Source organism: Pongo pygmaeus, chromosome 2 (genome assembly GCF_028885625.2).
Source record: "Pongo pygmaeus isolate AG05252 chromosome 2, NHGRI_mPonPyg2-v2.0_pri, whole genome shotgun sequence".
Taxonomy (NCBI): domain Eukaryota; kingdom Metazoa; phylum Chordata; class Mammalia; order Primates; family Hominidae; genus Pongo; species Pongo pygmaeus.
Genome location: NC_085930.1, coordinates 204,798,855 through 204,820,117, shown reverse-complemented (window position 1 = coordinate 204,820,117; position 21,263 = coordinate 204,798,855). Strand labels below are relative to the sequence as shown.

General features: G+C 45.5%; 1 protein-coding gene across 2 annotated transcripts; it reads left to right on the top strand.

Moving 5' to 3' along the window:
* Positions 1–5,255: 5,255 nt before the first annotated feature.
* APOD (apolipoprotein D) lies at positions 5,256–20,909 on the top strand. Of its 2 annotated transcripts, XM_054479833.2 has the most exons (6): positions 5,256–5,616; positions 6,331–6,431; positions 10,183–10,333; positions 15,701–15,822; positions 18,257–18,345; positions 20,471–20,909. In XM_054479833.2, the coding sequence occupies exons 1-6, from the start codon at positions 5,467–5,469 to the stop codon at positions 20,704–20,706; spliced, it is 849 nt and encodes a 282-aa protein (XP_054335808.2). In that variant the 5' UTR covers positions 5,256–5,466; the 3' UTR covers positions 20,707–20,909. The 2 variants fall into 2 exon arrangements, with proteins under 2 accessions (XP_054335808.2, XP_054335809.1); XM_054479834.2 differs by lacking the exon at positions 6,331–6,431 and having other exon boundaries at positions 5,469–5,616.
* Positions 20,910–21,263: the final 354 nt, after the last annotated feature.

The following is a 21,263-nucleotide window of genomic DNA, read 5'->3' as shown; positions in this document are numbered from 1 at the left end:
GGGTTCCCCCGATACCACACTGTGTCCCTTATGAATAAAGCAGGTGCTAAGGCAGGTGTTGTTAGCCAAGTGGATGTGTTCAGAGAAGACCCTCCACCATTATCAGAGCAGACCTATTTCTCCCACACATCTCAGCAAAGTACATGACTTGACCACAGCCACGCAAAGAGAAAATCCTGTCTCAGCTTCTTCCCGATCTACACAGCTCCTTCATCTGGGTGTTTACTCTCTGCCTTCCTCTTGTTTCTACAGACACAGAACCTTCCTTTCTCTCCAAAGCCAGCACCTCTGCCTGCACTCTGGATCCCTTCCCTCTCTCCTGCAGATTTCTCCTCTACTAGATCGTCCCTCTGTGCATGCTCTAAGTATATCCCTTAACCTGCAGGTCTCTGTTCAACTACTATTTCTCTACTTTCCTTCACAGGTAAAGAGCATTGCTGCCTCCTCTTTCCCTCCTCAACCCACTCAAACTGGACTTCTGCCCTCCCTGCTCCCCCTGCCTCTTTTCTTGGCTCCTTCTCCTCTGCTCAGTCTCTGAAGGTTAGAGGGTACCAGGGATCTGTCCTGGGCATCCTTTTCTTCCATTTCTAAATGTTCTCCCTTAGTGTTTCCATCCAGTCTCATGGCTTTGAAGACCATGTATGTTCTGATGACTTCCCAATCTCTATCTCCAGCCCTGATTTTCCCCCAAACTTCAGTTGAATATCTAATTGCTTTCTTAACATTTTCACTTAGATGTCCAATGGGGCAACTCAAACATAGCTTATCCGTAAAGACCTTGAGTTCTTCTCCCAGACTCACCCTCCAGGCTTCCCATCTGTAGCAGCTGGCAGGCACGTTCACCCAATTTTTCAACCTTTACATCTAAGAGCCAGTCTCAATTCCTGGCTTTCCTCATCTTCCACCTGTGGCCCATCAGCAAGTCTTTGTCCACTTTATCTCCAAAGCACACTCCAAATTTGCCCACTTCTCTCCATCTGTATGCTAATCACTCTAGCCCAAACCACCATCAAACTATTTCCCAAATGACCGCAAGGGTTCCTCAGCTGATCTATCTGTAACCATTTTATTCTCCATTCTTGATAGTCAAGCCCAAATGACCATGTCATGCTCTTGCCTAAAACCTTCCCATGACTCCTACTGTACTTGAAATAAAATTCGAGGTCCTCAAAGCAAGATATATTCTGGTTTCTGCCTACCTCTCCACACTCACTTCCTCCTCACCTCTGCTCCAGCCACACTGGTCTCTCCGTTTCTTAAAAACTTGAAGTCTGTTCCCACCTTAGGACCCCTGCACTGGCAGTTCTTCCTGGAACACTCATCCCTTTGATGTTTGAATGACTGGTTCCCTTTCATCACTCACATCTCAGCTGGAATGTCAGTATTCAAAGAGGCTCTTCCTGACCACCAGACCGAAGTGGGCACCCTTCACTTCCTATCACATCATCCTATTCTCTTTTCTTACCTCCCAGAAGAGAGTCACACAGATAGACAGGAAAAATAGGTATTTTCCCTCCTCAACCCACTCAAATTAGGTATTTTTCCTGTCTGTCTGTCTATCTTACCTCTGGGAGGTAAGTCCCACAAGGGCTGAGACATTGTCTTTCTTCTTCACCACTATATCTGCAGGACTCAGAACAGGGCCCCGCACCCCCGTGTGTGTGTGTGTGTGTGTGTGTGTGTGTGTGTGTATACATACAGCAACATAGTGTTGCTATATGTTGTTGAAAGCGGGAATGAATGGATAAATAAATTAGTAACAGAGCTAGAACCAGAACCCAGGCCTCCTGCCCCCAGTCCAGTGTTCTTCCCTGTATGCTGTATCAAGCTGCTGTTTTCACCGGATTGATTGCTGTCTGTCTTCCTGTTGACCAGATACTTGGCACCATTGAACTTTCAACTAGTTCCAGAGCCCACTGAGAAGGGAAATGGCCAGCAGGGCACAGGAGGGAGAGGAAAGAGGGCCTCTGAATGAATGATGAGGTCTATAACAAGCCCAGCAAGGACTGAGAATCTAGCATATACTATTATTCATTCCATCATTCACGGAATAATATTTAGTAAACACTTATGTGTCAGGCATCATGTAAGGTGCCAGGGATAAAAAGACAAACCTACATGGGTGGATCTGACCGTCTCCAGAAGGAGATGGAGGCATAAGCATGGTGTAATGAGTGAGGACAGGGTGACACATGCCACGAAAACACAAAGCAGACAGGAGAACGCTGTGTGGGGTGGGCTAGGAATCCTGAAGATGACCCAGGGAAGGGAACATTTGAGCCAAGTCTTAAAGAGTGAAGGTGCACTATTGAAACCTCTCAGTCTGCATTTTCACAGGAAAAGTACATTTGTGCGTCTCCTTTATTCTAACTGACAAAAGAAAAATCACTTTAGAAAGGCATACAGGATGACTCTGGTAGTTGAAAAAACCACTTATTAAGAAATAAAGAATTCTTCATCCAGAAACATGTTTTTTTTAGGAGATAAGACAGTTCTCTATTTCTCACCACAAAGAGTCCATTCAAATAACTGCATCTTCCCTGCAGGTCTTAGAGTGAAACCACTGAGGCAATCACCTACATGATGAAAGATCATCACCCAACAAAGAACTGCTTTCTGGAAAAACCACAGACCACAGACTGTCTCTTCAAGAAATGCACTCTCGCCTGTAATCCCAGCACTTTGGGAGGCCGAGGCGGGCGGATCACGAGGTCAGGAGATCAAGACCATCCTGGATAACTCGGTGAAACCCCACCTCTACTTAAAAAAAAAAAAAAAAAAAAAAAAATTAGCCGGGCATGGTGGTGGGGTGGCAGGTGCCGGTAGTCCCAGCTACTCAGGAGGCTGAGGCAGGAGAATGGTGTGAACCTGGGAGGCGGAGTTTGCAGTGAGCCGAGATCACGCCACTGCACTCCAGCCTAGGCGAGAGTGAGACTCCGTCTCAAAAAAAAAAAAAAAAGGAAAAAAAGAAATGTGCTCTCAGGTAAAAGCAAGATTTTGCATCAGGTGAAAGAATGAGGTAGATCTATGTGTATTGATATAGAGAGATAGATACATTGTTACATTAAAAAACAAGTTTCTTGGCTGGGCGCAGTGGCTCACACCTGTAATCCCAACACTTTGGGAGGCCGAGGGGGGGTTGGATCACCTGAGGTCAGGAGTTCGAGACCAGTCTGGCCAACATGGTGAAACTCCGTCTCTACTAAAAATACAAAAATCAGTTGGGTGTGATGGCGGGCGCCTGTAATCCCAGCTACTCAGGAGGCAGAGGCAGGAGAATCACTTGAACCAGGGAGGCAGAGGTTGCAGTGAACCGAGATTGCACCACTGCACTCCAGCCTGGGTGACAGAGTGAGAGAGAGTCGGTCTCAAAAAAAGAAAAAGTTTCAGAACATTGAATATTGTTATTATTACGTAGGGATCTGTATAGAAAGATCTAGAGGAATAATTACAAACAAAATAATGCTTATCTCTGAGGTGCGGGATTATGAGGTGCTTACATTTCCTGAGTCCTGCATTTTGGTACTATTTTAATTGTTTTGAACAAATGTGTATTTATTTTGGGACTTAAAAATAAACACTTGTTTAGAAGATAGGTCTGATTTGTTTTATGTTGCTTAAGAATTTGTTACTGGCTATACATTCCAGAAACATGTGAAGAGAGGATTTCCCTAAGATATATCATTTACCAATATTTACAGAAAAAATAAACTGAGACCTAGGAAGATCGTGTGGCTTTTCTCCCGCTGTGTCTCCTAGACCTGGACCTTCAGCTCCAGGGTTGCCGACTTCAGTGCTGAGGGCTAAAATACATAGAGATCTCCAACTCCAACACACATATTTGGAAACTTAGGCAACATTGCTTTGTGGAAAACTGTGCAACTGCTTAGAGGAGAATTTTTTTGTATTAGGCTGAAAAGAGGCTAATTGTGTATTTCTTCAATGACAGGCAATTCTTGGTGGCAAATGTGATACAGGTGAAGAAGACAGAAACATACAGGCTAGTGCTTTTCCAGAAATACAATTGAAATCAAAATCGCATGAATATTACCTCTGGTGCCTTTCGTATATCTTAGAAACTCATTAAGTTCTTTGGATAGCATCCATTTAATTTATAAGTATTTACTGAGCACTTAGTATGTGCTTAGCCACTGGGGTACAACACAGAGTCAAAGAGACAAATTCCTGGCACCCCTCGAGCTCCTATCCTCCTGGGGAAAACATACTAAGCAGGATAATGTATAAATAAAGGAGAAATTTTCGGGTAAAGATATAATGAAGCGGGGAAAGGGACGGTGACAAGAGTGCTATTTTTGAAAGGTCAGGAAGCTTTTTAGGGAAAAGTGTCATCTGAGCAGGGACCTGGAGTGACGAAGGGAGCTACGCAGAGCTCTTAGGGGAGGGTAGCACAGGAGGTCAGCAAGAGGCAGGCCCTGGGCGGGAATAAGAATTTCTTATGTTTCTGAAAAGGCGAAGAACATCTTAAAGAAAGAGCTCACAACGTTTGGGATGTTAAGGATCTGTGTTGTTGTTTTCATGTTTATAGACTCAGTGCTGTAAATGTATCTCTGTTGCTTACATATTTTAGAATGAATTTTATTTAGGAGTCTAAGTCTACTACGAAGTCACTGCCTTATCTAAATGTCTCTAAACATAACTCCTGCCTCTCACAAAGACATAGAATCTCATTCACAAGAGTCAAAGTTGTTCATTCCACCAGGAGAGATAAGGCTGGACCAAAAGCACCCCTGGGTTTAAGTCCACACTCCCCATCCCCCCACCCCCACCCCCAAGCAGTGACAGACTGTCTTGAACATGTGGCTGGAAGGGTCATAAAAAGGACAGAGAACAGAGTGACAGAAGATGTCTTCCGCGTTCTCAACTTTTAGCCCCAGTTGTTAGAGAACTGGTATCTCCCCTACACATCTGGCTCTGGTGGAGAAAGAATGACAGCCCCTACTTACAACGAGGAGACTGTGGCTCAGAGAAGTTAGGGGGCTGCCCAGGATCATGCAGAAAGCCAGCTTTGACTCATAACCCTCGCTCCATTACCTGACTCCCATTAGTGGAGTCAGGAACTCCATGTTCCACTTCAGGAAATGAGCTTGTTGATTTTTCATTTACACAAAAATGAAAAATAAATACCAGATGTTTGAAAACATGTTGCAACACGTCCTGCTGGAACTTAAAAGTGCATTCTGACCAAAAAAAATTAAATTAGAAAATCCACATACCAAAAAAAAAAGTTTTAGATGAAAATATACTTTGTCTTTCTCTCACACATACTCTCTCTCTCTCTTTCTTGCACACACCCACACACACACCCACACACACACACACGAAAACAATATCTCATTTCTTCTTCAGGGAGCAGCTGTGAAGGAAATTGGGGGAGGAGGATGGACACAACATCCCATCTTTGTGTTTCGATACAGGCTAAGCTTTTAGGCCAGCCCTCCTGACTGGATGGGGGCGGGGGGCGTGGCATACATGAAAAGTAAACATCAGAGACCTGAAGAAGCTTATAAAATAGCTTGGGAGAGACCAGTCACCAAGACAGGCATCTCAAATCGGCTGATTCTGCATCTGGAAACTGCCTTCATCTTGAAAGAAAAGGTATGTACTGTAGTTTTAAGCTTTTCATTTATGACAATAATGTCTAAAATAGAAACGGTCTAGACTCTCCATTGCCCCATTTCAGCTACATGTAATTACCACTGATTGAGAGCTTGTGCCGGTAGCTTTAGACTTGTTCTCATTTTTCCTCAAACAAATGTACAAGGTAGGTATTATCAGAGCCATTTTTCCAGTGATAAAGCTGAGGTTCAGATACACGAGCAACATGCCTAAGATAAAACCAAACCCGGTGTGAACTCATCCCAGCGTCTTTTGCTTACCCCTCCAAACTGGACAATGAGGAATTTTTCCCTGCACAAACACCGTACTAGGTGAATTCTCAGCGAGCTGTCCAACTGTGCATTGCAGTAAAATAATCTGGAAACTGGAATTAATGGTGTGAATAGAAAATGCATTTAACAATATGGCATAAAGTATTGTGTTTGGGAGATACGTGTCTTGTTATATTTAATGGCTAAATGAGTCTTTGAGACCTAATGACTTATTGGAACCTATTTTATTTTATGAGGTGAAATTTCAAAATCTAGTCCTTCACGTTCTGCAGATCTTTGAGGTCAGGGGCTGTGTCCCCAGGCAGTAAGAGCGCGGCCTTGTGGGAGACCTAGGCTTACATTCTAGCCTGTCCCCAGGCCTAGGCTTACATTGTGGCTTCGTAGTTTACCAGGAAGTAACCCGAGCAAATTCACCTTGTAGGTACGAAGAGAGTGTCAGCAGAGGTCGCCTCCAGAGGAGGTGCTGTGGAGACTGAGTGCATATAGTACCCTTAAAATCCGGAGACTGGGGCTTCTCCACGGGTAAGCTTAATGCTAGTGGAGCAGTGATTTCCAGCTAGTGCCAGGCCCAAGGTGGATGCACTGTAACCTTAGTAGGATTGCTTTTTAATTACCTCATATTCTGTTAAAAATAATATTTTTTTTTTTTTGAGACGGAGTCTCACTCTGTCACCCAGACTGGAGTGCAGTGGCGCGATCTCGGCTCACTACAGCCTCCGCCTCCCAGGTTCGAGCCATTCTTGTGTCTCAGCCTCCCAAGTAGCTGGGATTACAGGACTGCATGCCCAGCTAATTACATGCCCAGCTAATTTTAGTATTTTTTTGTTTGTTTGTTTTTTTGAGATGGAGTTTTTGCTCTGTTGCCCAAGCTAGAGTGCAATGGTGCGATCTTGGCTTACTGCAACCTCTGCCTCCCACGTTCAAGCAATTATCCTGCATCAGCCTCCCGAGTAGCTGTGATTACAGGTACTTGCCACCACACCTGGCTAATTTTTTGTATTTTTAGTAGAGTCGGGATTTCACCATGTTGGCCAGGCTGGTCTCAAAATCTTGACTTCAGGTGATCCACCCACTTCATTCTCCCAAAGTGCTGCGATTACAGGCATGAGCCACCACGCCTGGCATAATTTTTGTATTTTTAGTAGAGATGGGGTTTCACCATGTTGGCCAGGCTGGTCTCAAACTCCTAACCTCAAGTGATCCTCCCGCCTCGGCTTCCCAAAGTGTTGGGATTATAGGCGTTAGCCATCATGCCCGGCCAAAAATAATATTTAAATTATACTTATTTTGTAAAGTATTTAAACTCCTCATTAGAACAATCTTCCTATTGGTATCAGAAGAAGATGCAAAAATATATGTCGTATATAATCCATATGTTACCCAAGGTCTTAAGTACACATTAATAACATGCTCAATAAGTAATGAGTAAATTAGAATGAAAGGACATTGAAAACTATGATGGATGCTGTCCGCCCTTTCTCTCACAAGGAGTTTGTTGTTGTTGTTGTTGTTGTCTTGTTTGTTTTGAGACAGAGTTTTGCTCTTGTTGCCCAGGCTGGAGTGCAATGGTGCAATCTCGGCTCACCACAACCTCCACCTCCCAGGTTCAAGCAATTCTCCTGCCTCAGCCTCCCAATTACAGGCGTGCATGTAATTACAGGCAGCATGGGATTACAGGCATGCACCACCATGCCCGGCTAATTTTTTTATTTTTAGTAGAGACAGGGTTTCTCCATGTTGGTCAGGCTGGTCTCGAACTCCCGACCTCAGGTGATCCACCTGCCTCAGCCTCCCAAAGTGCTGGGATTACAGGCTTGAGCCACCGCGCCTGGCCTCACAAGGAGTTTTAACCACAGGAATAAAACTAATGCAACCAAGAGGCATCTTTGGAAGAGAGGCAGTCAAAAGGGTTGTTCTGAAATCCTCCTACTGAGGTAAAGAATCTGTTTCAGCTCACAAGAGAATATTTCATCAGAGTAAGATGTAGAACTGACTTTTGTTGTAAGTGTCATGTTGTGGTGAGACTCATCAGGTCACAGAGGCGGGGGGTTATTGAAAGGCCCTATGGCGGTGCAAGAAGAAGAAGGTTCAGGGTGCTGCGGACAGGAGAGGGGGAGATGGAGCCCAAGTCCCAGCTCTCTGCCCCTTCCAGGCACCAGCTTCCCCATCTGTACACCTTGGAAGTAGGGCTAGAGAGATGACCTCTAAGGTCCTATCCAGTGTGGGGACCTTGTGGAATGTGCATACTGTGTGGCCAGTCTTTGAGGTTTGATCCTCTGGGCCAGGCTTTCAGCTTGGGCCTACTAAGTAGAATTAAAGATCTCTTTAAAATGGATGCAAATTTGTGTGGGTTTAGGCCGCATTTCTGTAAATTCATCATCCCCCAAAAGGTTAAAAGACAGGTTTTGTTTACACAGTGGTGGAGCTGATGAGAAACGGAGCCTCAAAGACCAAGGAAAGTGGCCCCGTTGCAGACTTGCTCAAAGGGGCCTCAGCAACCATCTCCCCCCACAGCAACCCTAGCTGGCAAGCTTCCACTCATTACATAACTGTTCTTTTGAAAACCAGGCAACAAAACCTCCAGGGAAAAAAAAGCTATTGATTATTAAAGGGTATTTAGAGGTTTAGAGACTTATAATAAAGCAGTTATAATTATTCCTGCAATGACACATCCTTTGAAATGCTCAGATCTGAGAACATTTTGCTTGCATTGCATCAGTCATCATCATTACAGGGAGAAATGCAGAGAGCTGGAAATAGCTCGTGTGCAAGCTACAGGCAAGGAGTCACAAAGAAAGGAGCAAATTGACAGCGAGTCAGTGAAGGAAACAGGGGAGCTTCAAATGCCCAGAACCTGCACACAGTTCTGCAGCCTCTGTCTCCCTGCCTTGCTGCCCCCCTTCAAAGCCAGCTTCTGCTGCCAAAGGACTCTTGGGGTTGAAATGCTTGTTGCACAGTTACACATCAGCTGACAGTCCTTCTCTGATTTAATGAACTTCATCTATGAAAAATACCCTCAACAGGCCGGGTGCGGTGGCTCAGGCCTGTAATCCCAGCACTTTGGGAGGCCAAGGCGGGTGGATCCCCTGAGGTCAGGAGTTTGAGACCAGCATGGCCAACATGGTGAAACTCCGTCTCTACTAAAAATACAAAAATTAGCCAGGAGTCGTGGTGGACACCTGTAATCCCAGCTACTCAGGAGGCTCAGGCAGGGGAATCACTTGAACCCAGGAGACAGAGGTTGCAATGAGCCGAGATCGCACCACTGCACTCCAGCCTGGGTGACAGAGTGAGACTCCATCTCAAAACAAAACAAAACAAAACAAAACATAAACCCTCAACAGAATGTCAAAAAAAAAAAGAAAGAAAGAAAGAAGAAAAGAAAAGAAAAGAAACCTGGGAAATACCTGGGAAATACCATCATCTTTCTGCTTTTGATAATAACTAGCATTTATTGAGCATTTACTCTGTATCAGACACTCCTCTAAGTACTCTCTGTATATTATCTCATTTAATTCTCACAAAAATTCATGAGCTAGGAATGATAATTATTCCCATTTACTAGACAAAGAAGCTAAGGCATAAATTGGACACAGTTATACTTAGCACAGGGCAGAGTCACAGTTTGAACCTGGCTGGGATGACCCTGGAGCCCCCAGCAGGCTGCTCCCTGTTAAGGTTTCCAAGCGCATTCTTGGGCTGGTAGAACAGCCAGCAAGACGAGGGCAGGGGGAGGGATGATGTCAGAGAGGCTTCTCCCCGAAGTATCTCAGAGGACAGTAAGTGTTGGGCAACGTTTCGTTTGGTTTTGTGTCTTTCGTGGTTCGCTTGGAGGCTTTAATCCCCCACTTTACATAGCCCCCTCCACGTCCCCCACTTTACATAGCCCCCTCCACGTTGTTTCTGTTCATTTGACAAGTATCTACTGAGCCGACACTTTGAGGTCCGTGGGTGATTATGAGGAGAACTAGACACAGTGCCCATCCTGGGAGATGCATAATTAGGTGGGAGAGGGGTGCAAAATCAATCCAACAAACCAGAATACCAGGCAGAGAGCGCCCTCGTGGAGGTGCAGAGGCTCTGAGGAAGGCCTCACAGCAACACGGACAGGCAGGTGTTCCCCTGCAGGATGAGGGTTCACATGGGCTGGGGAGAGAAGAGGAGGGATCGCCCACAGAGGGGCCCATGGGCACAGCACTCTTGCTTCATGATTGCGTGGCCTTAGAAGGCTCAGAATGACAACCCCAGCTGCTTTGCGTTCCCGCAACTCCAGGTCCCTTCTCCAGCCACCCAGCCCCAAGATGGTGATGCTGCTGCTGCTGCTTTCCGCACTGGCTGGCCTCTTCGGTGCGGCAAAGGGACAAGCATTTCATCTTGGGAAGTGCCCCAAGCCTCCGGTGCAGGAGAATTTTGATGTGAATAAGGTAAAAGGCGAACCTCCCGTTTGTTTTGCTGCCTCCACTGTGAATAAGCATTCTACAAGGTTCAATTTAATTATGCTGCTTTAATTTCCACTGCACACCTTGGGACAAGTATTTATCTTATTTGGGGTTTCCCCAAAGCAGACATCTGCTGAGACAAAGACTGCAGGCAGAGAGGTTTGGGATGATCCCAGGACGCACGAGAGCAGGTGGGAAGGTGAGTCGGAGACAGCACAGAAGCAATAAAGGGTGCGTTCCTGAGCTGTCGCCCTGGGCCGTCAGGGTCAGTCATACTGGGCACCCTCTGAGGACAGGTGGAGCATGCCCCTCCGATTGTCCCACAGCTGCTGCCAGCAGGCCATGGGAGCATCCATGGCTCTAGCTGAGCCCCCTGGCAGAGGAGAGACACAGGGTCTCAGGTGGGAGGCTGGCGGTGTCTGGGAATTGCTTACCATGGCTGTGTTGAACTCAGAGGTGGGCTGAGGGGATACAGGACCAGGGAACCACAATAGCTGCTACAGAGCTATTATCCCTGTTCTACAAATGGAGCATCGGAATCTCCCTCCCCAGCTCACGCAGCTGGTAAATGCAAGTAGCATTCAAAACCAGGCTTCTCAGCAGTGCAGGGCACGCAAAGGTCACTCAAACAGGGCCCAGGAAAGCCCAAAATTCCCCAGGGGGCTTTCTTGGTACCTGCTCTAAAATGTCATCAATACAACGAGCTCCTCCATAGATGGTCTTTCTTCCTGGGGTGTAGGGGGAGGAGAAGGAAGAGGGCGGCAGAAAGAGGCAGCTATTGGAGGACAGAACTCACAGGCTCCCACTGTTGCTACTCAAGCCTGGAATCTCACCCTTAAGACTTCCTCTCCTTAGGAGAAGGTTTGGATCTCTTTTAAGAATGGCAACAGTAACATTGAAGTTGTTATCATACACTCGCTCCTCAAGGTGAATGAGTGTTGGCGCCTCTGAGGGGATGCTGGGTGGGAGAAGGAGCACCATCCATGGGATCAGGAGATACAGGTGTGGGAGGAGGAGGCCATAGAGTACACTGACGTCTGCACTGACTTGCTCCACTTACGGGCTGATCCCTTTATTCAGGTAACTCTGATAGACCACAGGGAGGCTTTAAAGAAAAGATCCAAGGAATCTGAGTTATATTTTCGCTTTTGGATACAAATCCCAAAGCACTTTGGAAATGATAACTGATGTGTATTTATAAAAGTCCTTTGAGAATTAAAGCAGGATTTAAAAAATCGCAACTTTATTGAGATATAATTTGTATACCACGTAATTCACTTGTTTAAAGTAGCTTTTCACTTTCGATTGTTGTTAGTATCATCACAGAGTTACGCAACCATCACCACTACAATCGATTTAGAACATTTCACTGTTCCGAAAAGAAACCTCGTACCCATTCACAGAGTCTCCATCTCCCCTCCAACCCTTCCAGCCCCAGGCAACCACTAATCTACTTTCTGTCTCCGAATTTGCCTATTCTGCACATTCGATAAAAATGAAATCATACTATATGTGGTCTTTTGTGACTGGTTTACTGAACGTTTTCAAGGTTCATCCACATTGTTGCATGTATCAATACTATATCCCCTTTTATTGCCAAATAATATTCTTGTAGGAAATCCTTATAGGAAATCAATTGACTGTATATGTGAGAGTTTATTTTTGCTCTCTCAGTTCTATTGATCCATATGTCTATACTTATGCCAGTACCACACAGTCTTGATTACTATAGCTTTGTAGAATCAAAGCCTTGAGGTAAGCTTTGAAATAAGAACACATGAGTCCTCCAACTTTGTTCTTCTGGCTATTCTGTGTCCCTTACATTTTCATATGAATTTTAGGATCAGCATGTCAATTTCTGCAAATAATCCAATTGGAATTTGATACAGATTGCATTAAATCTGAAGATCAATTTGGGGAGTATTGCCATCTTAACAATATTAAGTCTTCTAACTTGTCAACATAGTGTATCTTTCCATTGAATTAGGTCATCTTTAATTTCTTTCAACAATACTTCGTAGTTTTCAGAGTATAAGTTGTTTTACGTTTCTTTGGTCAAATTAATTCCCAAATATTTTATTCTTTTGATGTTATTGTAAACGGAATTTTCTTCTTTTTCTTTCTTTTTTTTTTTTTTTTTTTTTTGAGACGGAGTCTCACTTTGTCACCCAGGGTGGAGTGCAGTGTCACCATCTTGGCTCACTGCAACCTCCGCCTCCCGGGTTCAAGCAATTCTCCTGCCTCAGCCTCCCAAGTAGCTGGGACTACAGGCACACACTGCCACACCTGGCGAAGTTTTTTTGTATTTTAGTAGAGACGGGGTTTCACCGTGTTGCCCAGGCTGGTCTCGAACTCCTGAGCTCAGGCAATCCGTCCGCCTCGGCCTCCCATAGTGCTAGGATTACAGGCGTGAGCAAGCCACTGTGCCCGGCCTTTTAAATGGAATTTTCTTAATTTCATCTGCAAATTGTTCATTGCAAGTAGAGAAATATATTTATATATGTATATATTTTTTTGTGTGTGTGACAGAGTCTTGCTCTGTCACCCAGGCTGGAGTGTAGTGGCACCATATCAGCTCACTGCAACCTCTGCCTCCCAGGTTCAAGAGATTATCCTGCCTCAGCCTCCTGAGTAGCTGGTATTACAGGTGCATGCCACCATGCCCGGCTAATTTTTAAATTTTTTATAGAGATGGGGTCTCGCGATGTTGGCTATGCTGCTATTGAACTCCTGACCTCAAGTGATCCACCCGCCTCGGCCTCCCAAAGTCCTGGGATTACAGGCATGAGCCACTGCGTCCAGCCGAGAAATACATTTGATTTTTGAATATTCATCTTGTATCTTGTAACCTTGCTGAACTCATTAGATCCAGTAGTTTTTGGTTTTGTCTCTGTTTTAGATTTCTTAGGATATTTTATATGTCATCTGCAAATAGATAGAGTTTTACCTCTTCTTTTCTAGGATTCTTTTTCAATACTGACCAGAGATCTGAAAAGATTAAGAAGCCTTTGCAAAAATAATATGAGATCATAAGGAAGCTCTGAGTTTCCTCTTTTCTGAAAAATCATGCTTCCTTGGTTTTTACTGTGGGGCACTAAACTCACTTTAACAGAAATAGAACAGATTTGAATGCACTATAGAAAATGGAGCTGCTTCTGAGAATGTCTATGAAACCAGTTAACCTCTAACCTTATTCTTTGGTACTTTAAGTGAATGTTAAGTTCAGTGGCTTTAATTGAAAGCTGTGCTTGAATAAGTGAGTAGAACTTTATGGTCATGAACGTGGCGTATATTTGAGTGGAAAGCTGAAGCAATACTCACCTGTGTGCAGCATCCTCTCAAGTTCTGACTCTGAAGGTGAGCACATCTCTTTTTGTTTTTAAATTTCTAAAATAGGCCGGGCACGGTGGCTCATGCCTGTAATCCCAGCACTTTCGGAGGCCGAGGCGGGCGGATCACGAGGTCAGGAGATCGAGACCATCCTGACCAACATGGTGAAACCCCGTCTCTAGTAAAAATACAAAAATTAGCCGGGCTTGGTGGCACGTGCCTGCAATCCCAGCTACTCGGGAGGCTGAGGCAGGAGAATTGCTTGCACCCGGGAGGCAGAGATTGCAGTGAGCCCAGATTGCACCACTGCACTCTACTCTGGTGACATAGTGAGATTCCATCTCAAAAAAAAAAAAAATTCTAATTAGTATTTTAACTAGGTAAATATATTTACATTGTTCAAAATCCTAAAGGTGTAAAAGAATACACCACATAAAGTTTCCCTCCCACCTCTGTACCTCAGTTTCCCTCCACAGTAGCAACTAGTAAAAACCATGTATTATGTAATTTTACAGATAATATTTACATATACAAGCAAACACATAATAACTGTGGTAAGCAGAAGAGTGGCTTCCAAAGGTGTCCACGCCCTAACCCTGGGAATGTTACTTTGCATGGGAAAAGGGCTTTTGCAAATGTGATCGAAGTTATGAGCCTTGAGATGGCCAGATTAGCCTTGATTATCCAGGGGAACTCAATCTAATCACATAAATCCTTAAAAGCAGAGAATCTTTCCCAGCTGTGGTCAGAGAGAGAGGTTTGATGATGGCATAAGAGTCAGAGAGATGCAATGTGAGAAGGATCTGACTTCCTTTTGCTGGCTTTGAAAATAGAGGAAGCCCCAAGCCAAGGAATGTAGGCAGCCTGTAGAACTTGGAAAAGGCAAGGAAACTGATCCTCCTCTAGAGCTCCCAGAGGGAAACACAGCCAACACTTTGAGTTCAGCCCAGTGAGACCTGTCAGACTTCTGACTTACACAACTGCAGGATAATAAATCTGTGCTGTTTGAAGCTTGTGGTAATTTATTATAGCAGCAACAGAAAACCAACGTAATAACCATTTTCTCCATTTTTACACAAAAGGTACCTTAATATATACACTACTTTGTACCTGACTCTTTTGTCATTAAATATTATAAATCACTACATATCACTCTTTTGAAAGGAGGAAGTAAAATTCCATTGTCTGGATATGCCATCGTTTACTCAGCCAGCCCCCTACTAATGCTCACATAGGCTGTTTCCTATCTTGTATTATTACAAACGGTACTGTAATGAACAACTTTACACATACATCATTTCTTATATCAGGAGGATGCATTCCCAGAAGTGAAACTGCTGGGCCAAAGAGTATAATATGTATTTTTAGCTTTGCTAGATATTGCCAAACTGCCCTCCGCAGAGGTTGTAAACTGGTATGGTCTCCCTGCAACGCGTGCCCGGCAGCCTAGGAGGGCCTGGTTCCCTCAACCTTCCCCACACAGTGGCAGCTTCCTTTAAAGCTAACTGTATACACCTGAAGTCTGGACTGAGCGCAGGCCCCTAGAGAAAGCACGATACAGATCTTTCAAATCCCCACCACCTCTCCAAAGCCTTGGTGACCAAATCCCTCCTCAGGGTCAGATGAGGAAAGTTCCGTGCGCTCTGGAGTCCTAGCTCCCCACAGCGAACACATCTGACTTTGCACAAGATTCAAAGATGACTTGTAGAATTGTGCACCGTTTCAGATGAAAGGTATTTCCCATCATCCCCTTTTTTTACAGAGTCTAGAATGTCACAGCGATTCTGGCTGAAGTGGGCACCGAGAAGAGCCCTTTACTCAGCATTCACCCCCCGCCCGCACATCCCATCCTAGTCACGGATTCTCATTGCAATCAATCTCTTGCCCAGTTGCCACTGGGAAGAATGAGGCCCATTTTGTCTGGCTTCCCCAGGACAGGGCTCTGCGTCTGCACGACAATGGGGAAGAGGTTGCAGGTCCCCAGAGAATCACAGGGTTTTGCTCTGCTTGTTGTCTCTGCAGTATCTCGGAAGATGGTACGAAATTGAGAAGATCCCAACAACCTTTGAGAATGGACGCTGCATCCAGGCCAACTACTCACTAATGGAAAACGGAAAGATCAAAGTGTTAAACCAGGAGTTGAGGTGAGTGGCTGTGGGCGCCCGGGGCCAGGCCTGCGGAGTACTGACCCAGAGTGACTGGGTGTCCTGCAGCCTGGGTCAGGGATGGGAACCTTGCTGGGTCGGGACTGCCTGCTCCTAGCAGGAATTGAGAGGAAAGCTTTTGGCAGGCAAGGACAGCAAGGACTAGGATCCATTACCACCTGCGGGACACAAACTGACAGGGCTCCTGCCCTCACTGCAAAATAGATACTCTGGTAGCAAAGAACATCAAGACCGTCTCCTCTGACCTCCAGTCTGGGAGAGAAGCCGCTTCGACACCATCTGCTGACAGAAGCATCCAGCTTTGTTCAAACACTTCCAGGAACTGGGAGCTCATCGCCTTCCAGGACAGTTCATCCCATCTCTGGGCAGCTTAATCTATCAGAAAGCTCCTTTTCTTATTAAGCAAGAATCACATACACAATATTCACACTCTAGGTTATGTAAACAGGATATCCTTTAGAAGTGTACACTTCTATTACTGAGGGCTTCTAACACAATAATTAATCCAAAAAGTTACACTTTGGAACGCAAATATAAACTTAAAAAGAGCCCCAGGAAGAGCTCCTTCCTACCCACCTTCCACTCTTGAAAATACAAATGCAGTTTTTCCATGAACGTGTCGTGACTTCATGGTCAGAGACTGGTGTCCTGAAAACCATTCTGGAACCAAATGCAATTGACGGTGAAAAGGGCAGTCTGTTGGGAGGAGACTGGTTTCTTGCTAAGTTAACGTATGCAGATAGAAACAGACCATCTTCCCCAGCTGTCTGAGATCCAGATGAGAGAGGAGGGCACAGTCTCTAGCTTTACATGGTGATAAACAGAGAATGTACTTGGGAACATCAGAGCACACTTCCCAGAATCCCTGGCCTGTTGCTCATTGTCCTGTTTCTAGGACATCCGTCACTACTGACTTTTTTTTTAATTGTATTTTGGTAGAGACCGGGTTTCACCATGTTAGCCAGGCTGGTCTTGATCTCCTGACCTCGTGGTCCGCCCCCCCATTAGCATCCCAAAGTGCTGGGATTACAGGCGTGAGCCACCACGCCCGGCCAACCTACTGACTTTCTAACACATACGACTGCTCTAATTTCAGTTGGCCTCCCTGCTCTGCCTTGAGGATTGATAAACAGACATCCTCTCCTCTGTTGGCTTCCTAGGAAGAGCACCCTGATGCCTTAGCACCCTCCCTTTGGTGCCTCCATTTCCACACCTTTCCCCTTCTCCCACGTTCATGGGGCCGTTGGGAGTCATCTAGAAAGCAGGCTCATTCAAAGAGGTGAAAGTATTGCATCCAATCTAAGCCCCCAGCTTTTAAGACACACCACTGCATTATATGCCACTAAGAAAGGAATGCCACTGCTAATTGTCAGGTGGCATCAATTGTGAGATATGTATTTCTTCACTTTTAATGTCTCCAAAATCTGGGCATACCTGAGAATCACTGAGATAAAGTAAATGTTTCTTCACTGCCTCCTTTTACTTGGCCTACATTGAAATCCCCCACACTCACTCAGAGGCTTGCTGAACTGGAGGGAGTCTCCGGACTCAGACCCCTTGATGGGACAGGCGATGTCACGTGATATCACTGAGGCCCAAAGAAGGGAAACACTTTTGTGTCTCCCTGTTTTGCATTATTTTCAGTGATCAAGTCCATCCTCATCTGTTCCTTTGGCCCTTCTCGTTTTAAAAAGAAGTCAATCTGTCAGGAGCGGTGGCTCATGCCTGTAATCCCAGCACTTTGGGAGGCTGAGGCAGGTAGATTGCCTGAGGTCAGGAGTTCGAGACCTGCCTGGCTAACATGGTGAAACCCCGTCTCTACTAAAGATACAAAAAATTAGCCAGGCATGGTGGTACATGCCTGTAATCTCAGCTCCTGGGGAGGCTGAGGGAGGAGAATTGCTTGAACCCAGGAGGTAGAGGTTGCAGTGAGCCGAGATCGCACCACTGCACTCCAGCCTGGGGGACAGAGCAAGACTCCATCTCCAAAAAAAAAAGTGAAACTTCTTTGTGTGTTGGGTTGTTTTGTTTGTTTTTCCATTGTCTTTTCTCCCTTTCTGTGGAGCCTGGGAGCAGGAATTGGTCTTTCAGGCCGTTGCAGATAGTCAGAGATAGTGTTGAAGTGAAGGGCCCAACATACTGTCCCATCCTGGAGCTTGTCAATTGCGGCTTCTTATCACCCACTGCTCTCTTCCCCTGCTTGGCCTCACAGACAGTCACAAGGGAAAGGGCAGGCCATGGAGCTGGGTCTAGCCTGCCTTTGAGAGCCTCTCTTACCAGAAATCATGGTGTTGGCTGCCATGGTCCTTAGTGGCACACATCTTGCCTTTTGTTGCTTATTGGCTTTCAATGAGTTGTTTTTCTTTTCTCTTTTCTTGTTTTTTGTATTTTTTCTTTTTTTTACTCACTGCAGAGCTGATGGAACTGTGAATCAAATTGAAGGTGAAGCCACCCCAGTTAACCTCACAGAGGCTGCCAAGCTGGAAGTTAGGTTTTCCTGGTGTAAGTATCCACTTTTCCCAGGAGGATCCAGGGACAGGAAATATGCAAACTGAAGGCTAGCGCCCCGGCTTGGAGAATTCCTGAGACACCTGAGTGGCATCTATAATCACTCAGCACATAATTATCTGTCAAACACTTACTACATGTCACGCACTAGGGTTGCCATGATGAGCCAGACAGAGCTGGCCTTGGTACTTATGGAGCTCACATCCCAGTGTGGATACATACTGACACGTGACCCCGCAATTTACTATAACTAGCTAGCGTTTCAATAGGTGAAACACAAGTAGGTGCACACAGGGTGTGGGCTGTAGAAGACACAACCCAGTCTTGTTTCCCAAAGGAAACTGGGGCCCGAAAAATTAGCAGATATTAGCAGAACAACCTGCATGGTGCAGAAACTAGGAAGCAAGAGATGACAAGAGTGACGGCAAGTTTGAATCCTGCTTCTGCCACTTTCCAGTCACATTGTTGGGGATCCTGTGAGATATCTAATGACAGGCATTTGCCTCTGGGTTCTGAGCTAACTGAGGAAGGGACACAGGCAATAGAGAAAGCACCAAATATTAGTTTTATTTCCGATAAGATACACTAGAGAGTTCAACCCAGAACCGTGAGGCTTTCTAACACGAAGAGTGCTTGAAAGCCCCTTTCCCACCTGCAGGGCAGACACTGAAATCATCAGCTACAAAAATTACTCCCTGCACTTGCCACTTCTCACCCCTACCACTCCCCCACCCCACACCAGTCAAGTTCCTAGAGGGGGGCGGAGAGGAAGTTCTAATTTTATAGACCAAGAAAGGAACGCTGGGAGGAGAAAACAGTTCTTCTCACACATATGAATATGGACAACTAACTTCACATGTACAAGCCAGAAATAACTGCCCAGTGTCGTGAAAATAAACTAGATATACACACTCTGTAAACTGTAAAGGGCTTTATACACAGTTTCTCTTGTTATTTTTATCAAGAAGGAAGCTAAAGTGCAGGCAGGCTGAGTGATGTAGGCCGTCACTGAACTCATTAGAAGTAGAACTGGGACCTAAACCTAGGTCTCCAAACTCTCAACTGAGTATTTTTCCCATAGGGATCAGGGACGGGGATTGGAGTGAAAGCTAACTATTACATGCATAACAAGGATTAGATGTTTGTGTTAGGCCTTGTAGGATTATGAGAGATTATGGAAAAGGATTTCCAAGTGAAGGGAACTGGAACATAGAAGAAGGCCTGAATACAGGCATATCACGAAGTCAGGAGTTCAAGACCAGCCTGGCCAACATGGTGAAACCCTGTCTGTACTAAAGATACAAAAAATTAGCTGGGCATGGTGGCGCGTGCCTGTAATCCCAGCTACTCAGGATGCTGAGGCAGGAGAATCGTTTGAACCCAGGAGGTGGAGGTTGCAGTGAGCTAAGATCGCGCCATTGCACTCCAGCCTGGGCGACAAGAGCGAAACTCTATCTCAAAAAAAAAAAAGAAGAAGAAGAAGAAGAAGGCCTGAATAAAGAGGCCTAGAGCCTGGGAGTGTACATGGAGAGGGGCATGAGGTTAGGAAGGGCCTTGAATGCCGCATTAGACGGCTTGAAGTTTCTTCCATAAACAATAGGAGACTGTCAAAGTTTTCAAATAAGGAGAGACACACGAAGTTTTCTGTATTGTATCTGGGTAAATTTATTCTTCAGAACTGGACCATGAGAGGAAAGCAGAATGTGCTGGCCTGGGTGAGTGCAGGTGGGCCATGATGCCGCTGCTGGCAGAGGTGGGAGACAGATTTTTGCAAAATCACTCTGGGCTTAAGAGTTCTCAGTCCGCCTGGGAATACACAGAGCAGCTGAAATGTGCAGATGAGTGATGACTATAACGCTGTCTCTGTCTCTCTGTCTCTCTCTCTGGGTGAGTGAGGCAGGCAGGCAGGTCACCAACAGTGCTAGAAAGGGTAAGTCAGAGACATTCAGTCTAGGCTTTCATCCAAACTTCTTTCCAGGGTCTTTCTGTTTCTGGATTGATAAACAAAATCAGAGGTGGGGGTGCTTGGTGGGTGGTTGTCTGGGCCAGCCTTCTTGTGTTGTCCTGAGATTTCTCTTGCCTTCTCCCTCCAATAATGCTGCCTCTCTCCGGTTCTCAGTTATGCCATCGGCACCGTACTGGGTCCTGGCCACCGACTATGAGAACTATGCCCTCGTGTATTCCTGTACCTCCATCATCCAACTTTTTCACGTGGATTTTGTTTGGATCTTGGCAAGAAACTCTTATCTCCCTCCAGAAACAGTGGACTTTCTAAAAAATATCCTGACTTCTAATAACATTGATGTCAAGAAAATGACGGTCACAGACCAGGTGAACTGCCCCGAGCTCTCGTAACTAGGTTCTACAGGGAGGCTGCACCCACTCCATGTTACTTCTTCTGCTTCGCTTTCCCCCACCCCACCCACCCCTCATAAAGACAAACTAATCAACCATGACAAAGGAAGTTGACCTGAATACGTAGCCATGCCCTACCCTGTTACCCTGCTAGCTGCAAAATAAACTTGTTGCTGACCTGCTGTGCTCGCAGTAGATTCCAAGTTGGATTAATTATTGTGGGTTTTTCATTATAAGCTTATGCTTAGAAATCCTTAAACAGGCTGGTTGTGGTGCCTCATGCCTGTAATCCCAGTACTTTGGGAGGCTGAGGCAGGAGGATCACCTGAGGCCAGGAGTTCAAGACCAGTCTGGGCAACATAGCAAGACCTCACCTCCACAAAAATGTTTTTAAAATTAGCTGGGTATGGTGGTGCACACCCGTGCTAGCTACTCAGGAGGTGGTGGCAGGAGGATCACTTGAGCCCAAGAATTCGAGGGTACAGTGAGCTATGATGGCACCACTGCACTCCAGCCTGGGCAACAGAGCAAGACCCTGCCTCTAAAAAGAAAAAAGA

Bases quoted from the DNA above. Each gene is read 5' to 3' on its own strand.
- APOD (XM_054479833.2), top strand. From the start codon at position 5,467: ATGGGGGCGGGGGGCGTGGCATACATGAAAAGTAAACATCAGAGACCT. The intron at 5,617-6,330 runs GTATGTACTGTA...TTCACCTTGTAG, and splicing joins CCTTCATCTTGAAAGAAAAG to GTACGAAGAGAGTGTCAGCA. The intron at 10,334-15,700 runs GTAAAAGGCGAA...TTGTCTCTGCAG, and splicing joins AGAATTTTGATGTGAATAAG to TATCTCGGAAGATGGTACGA.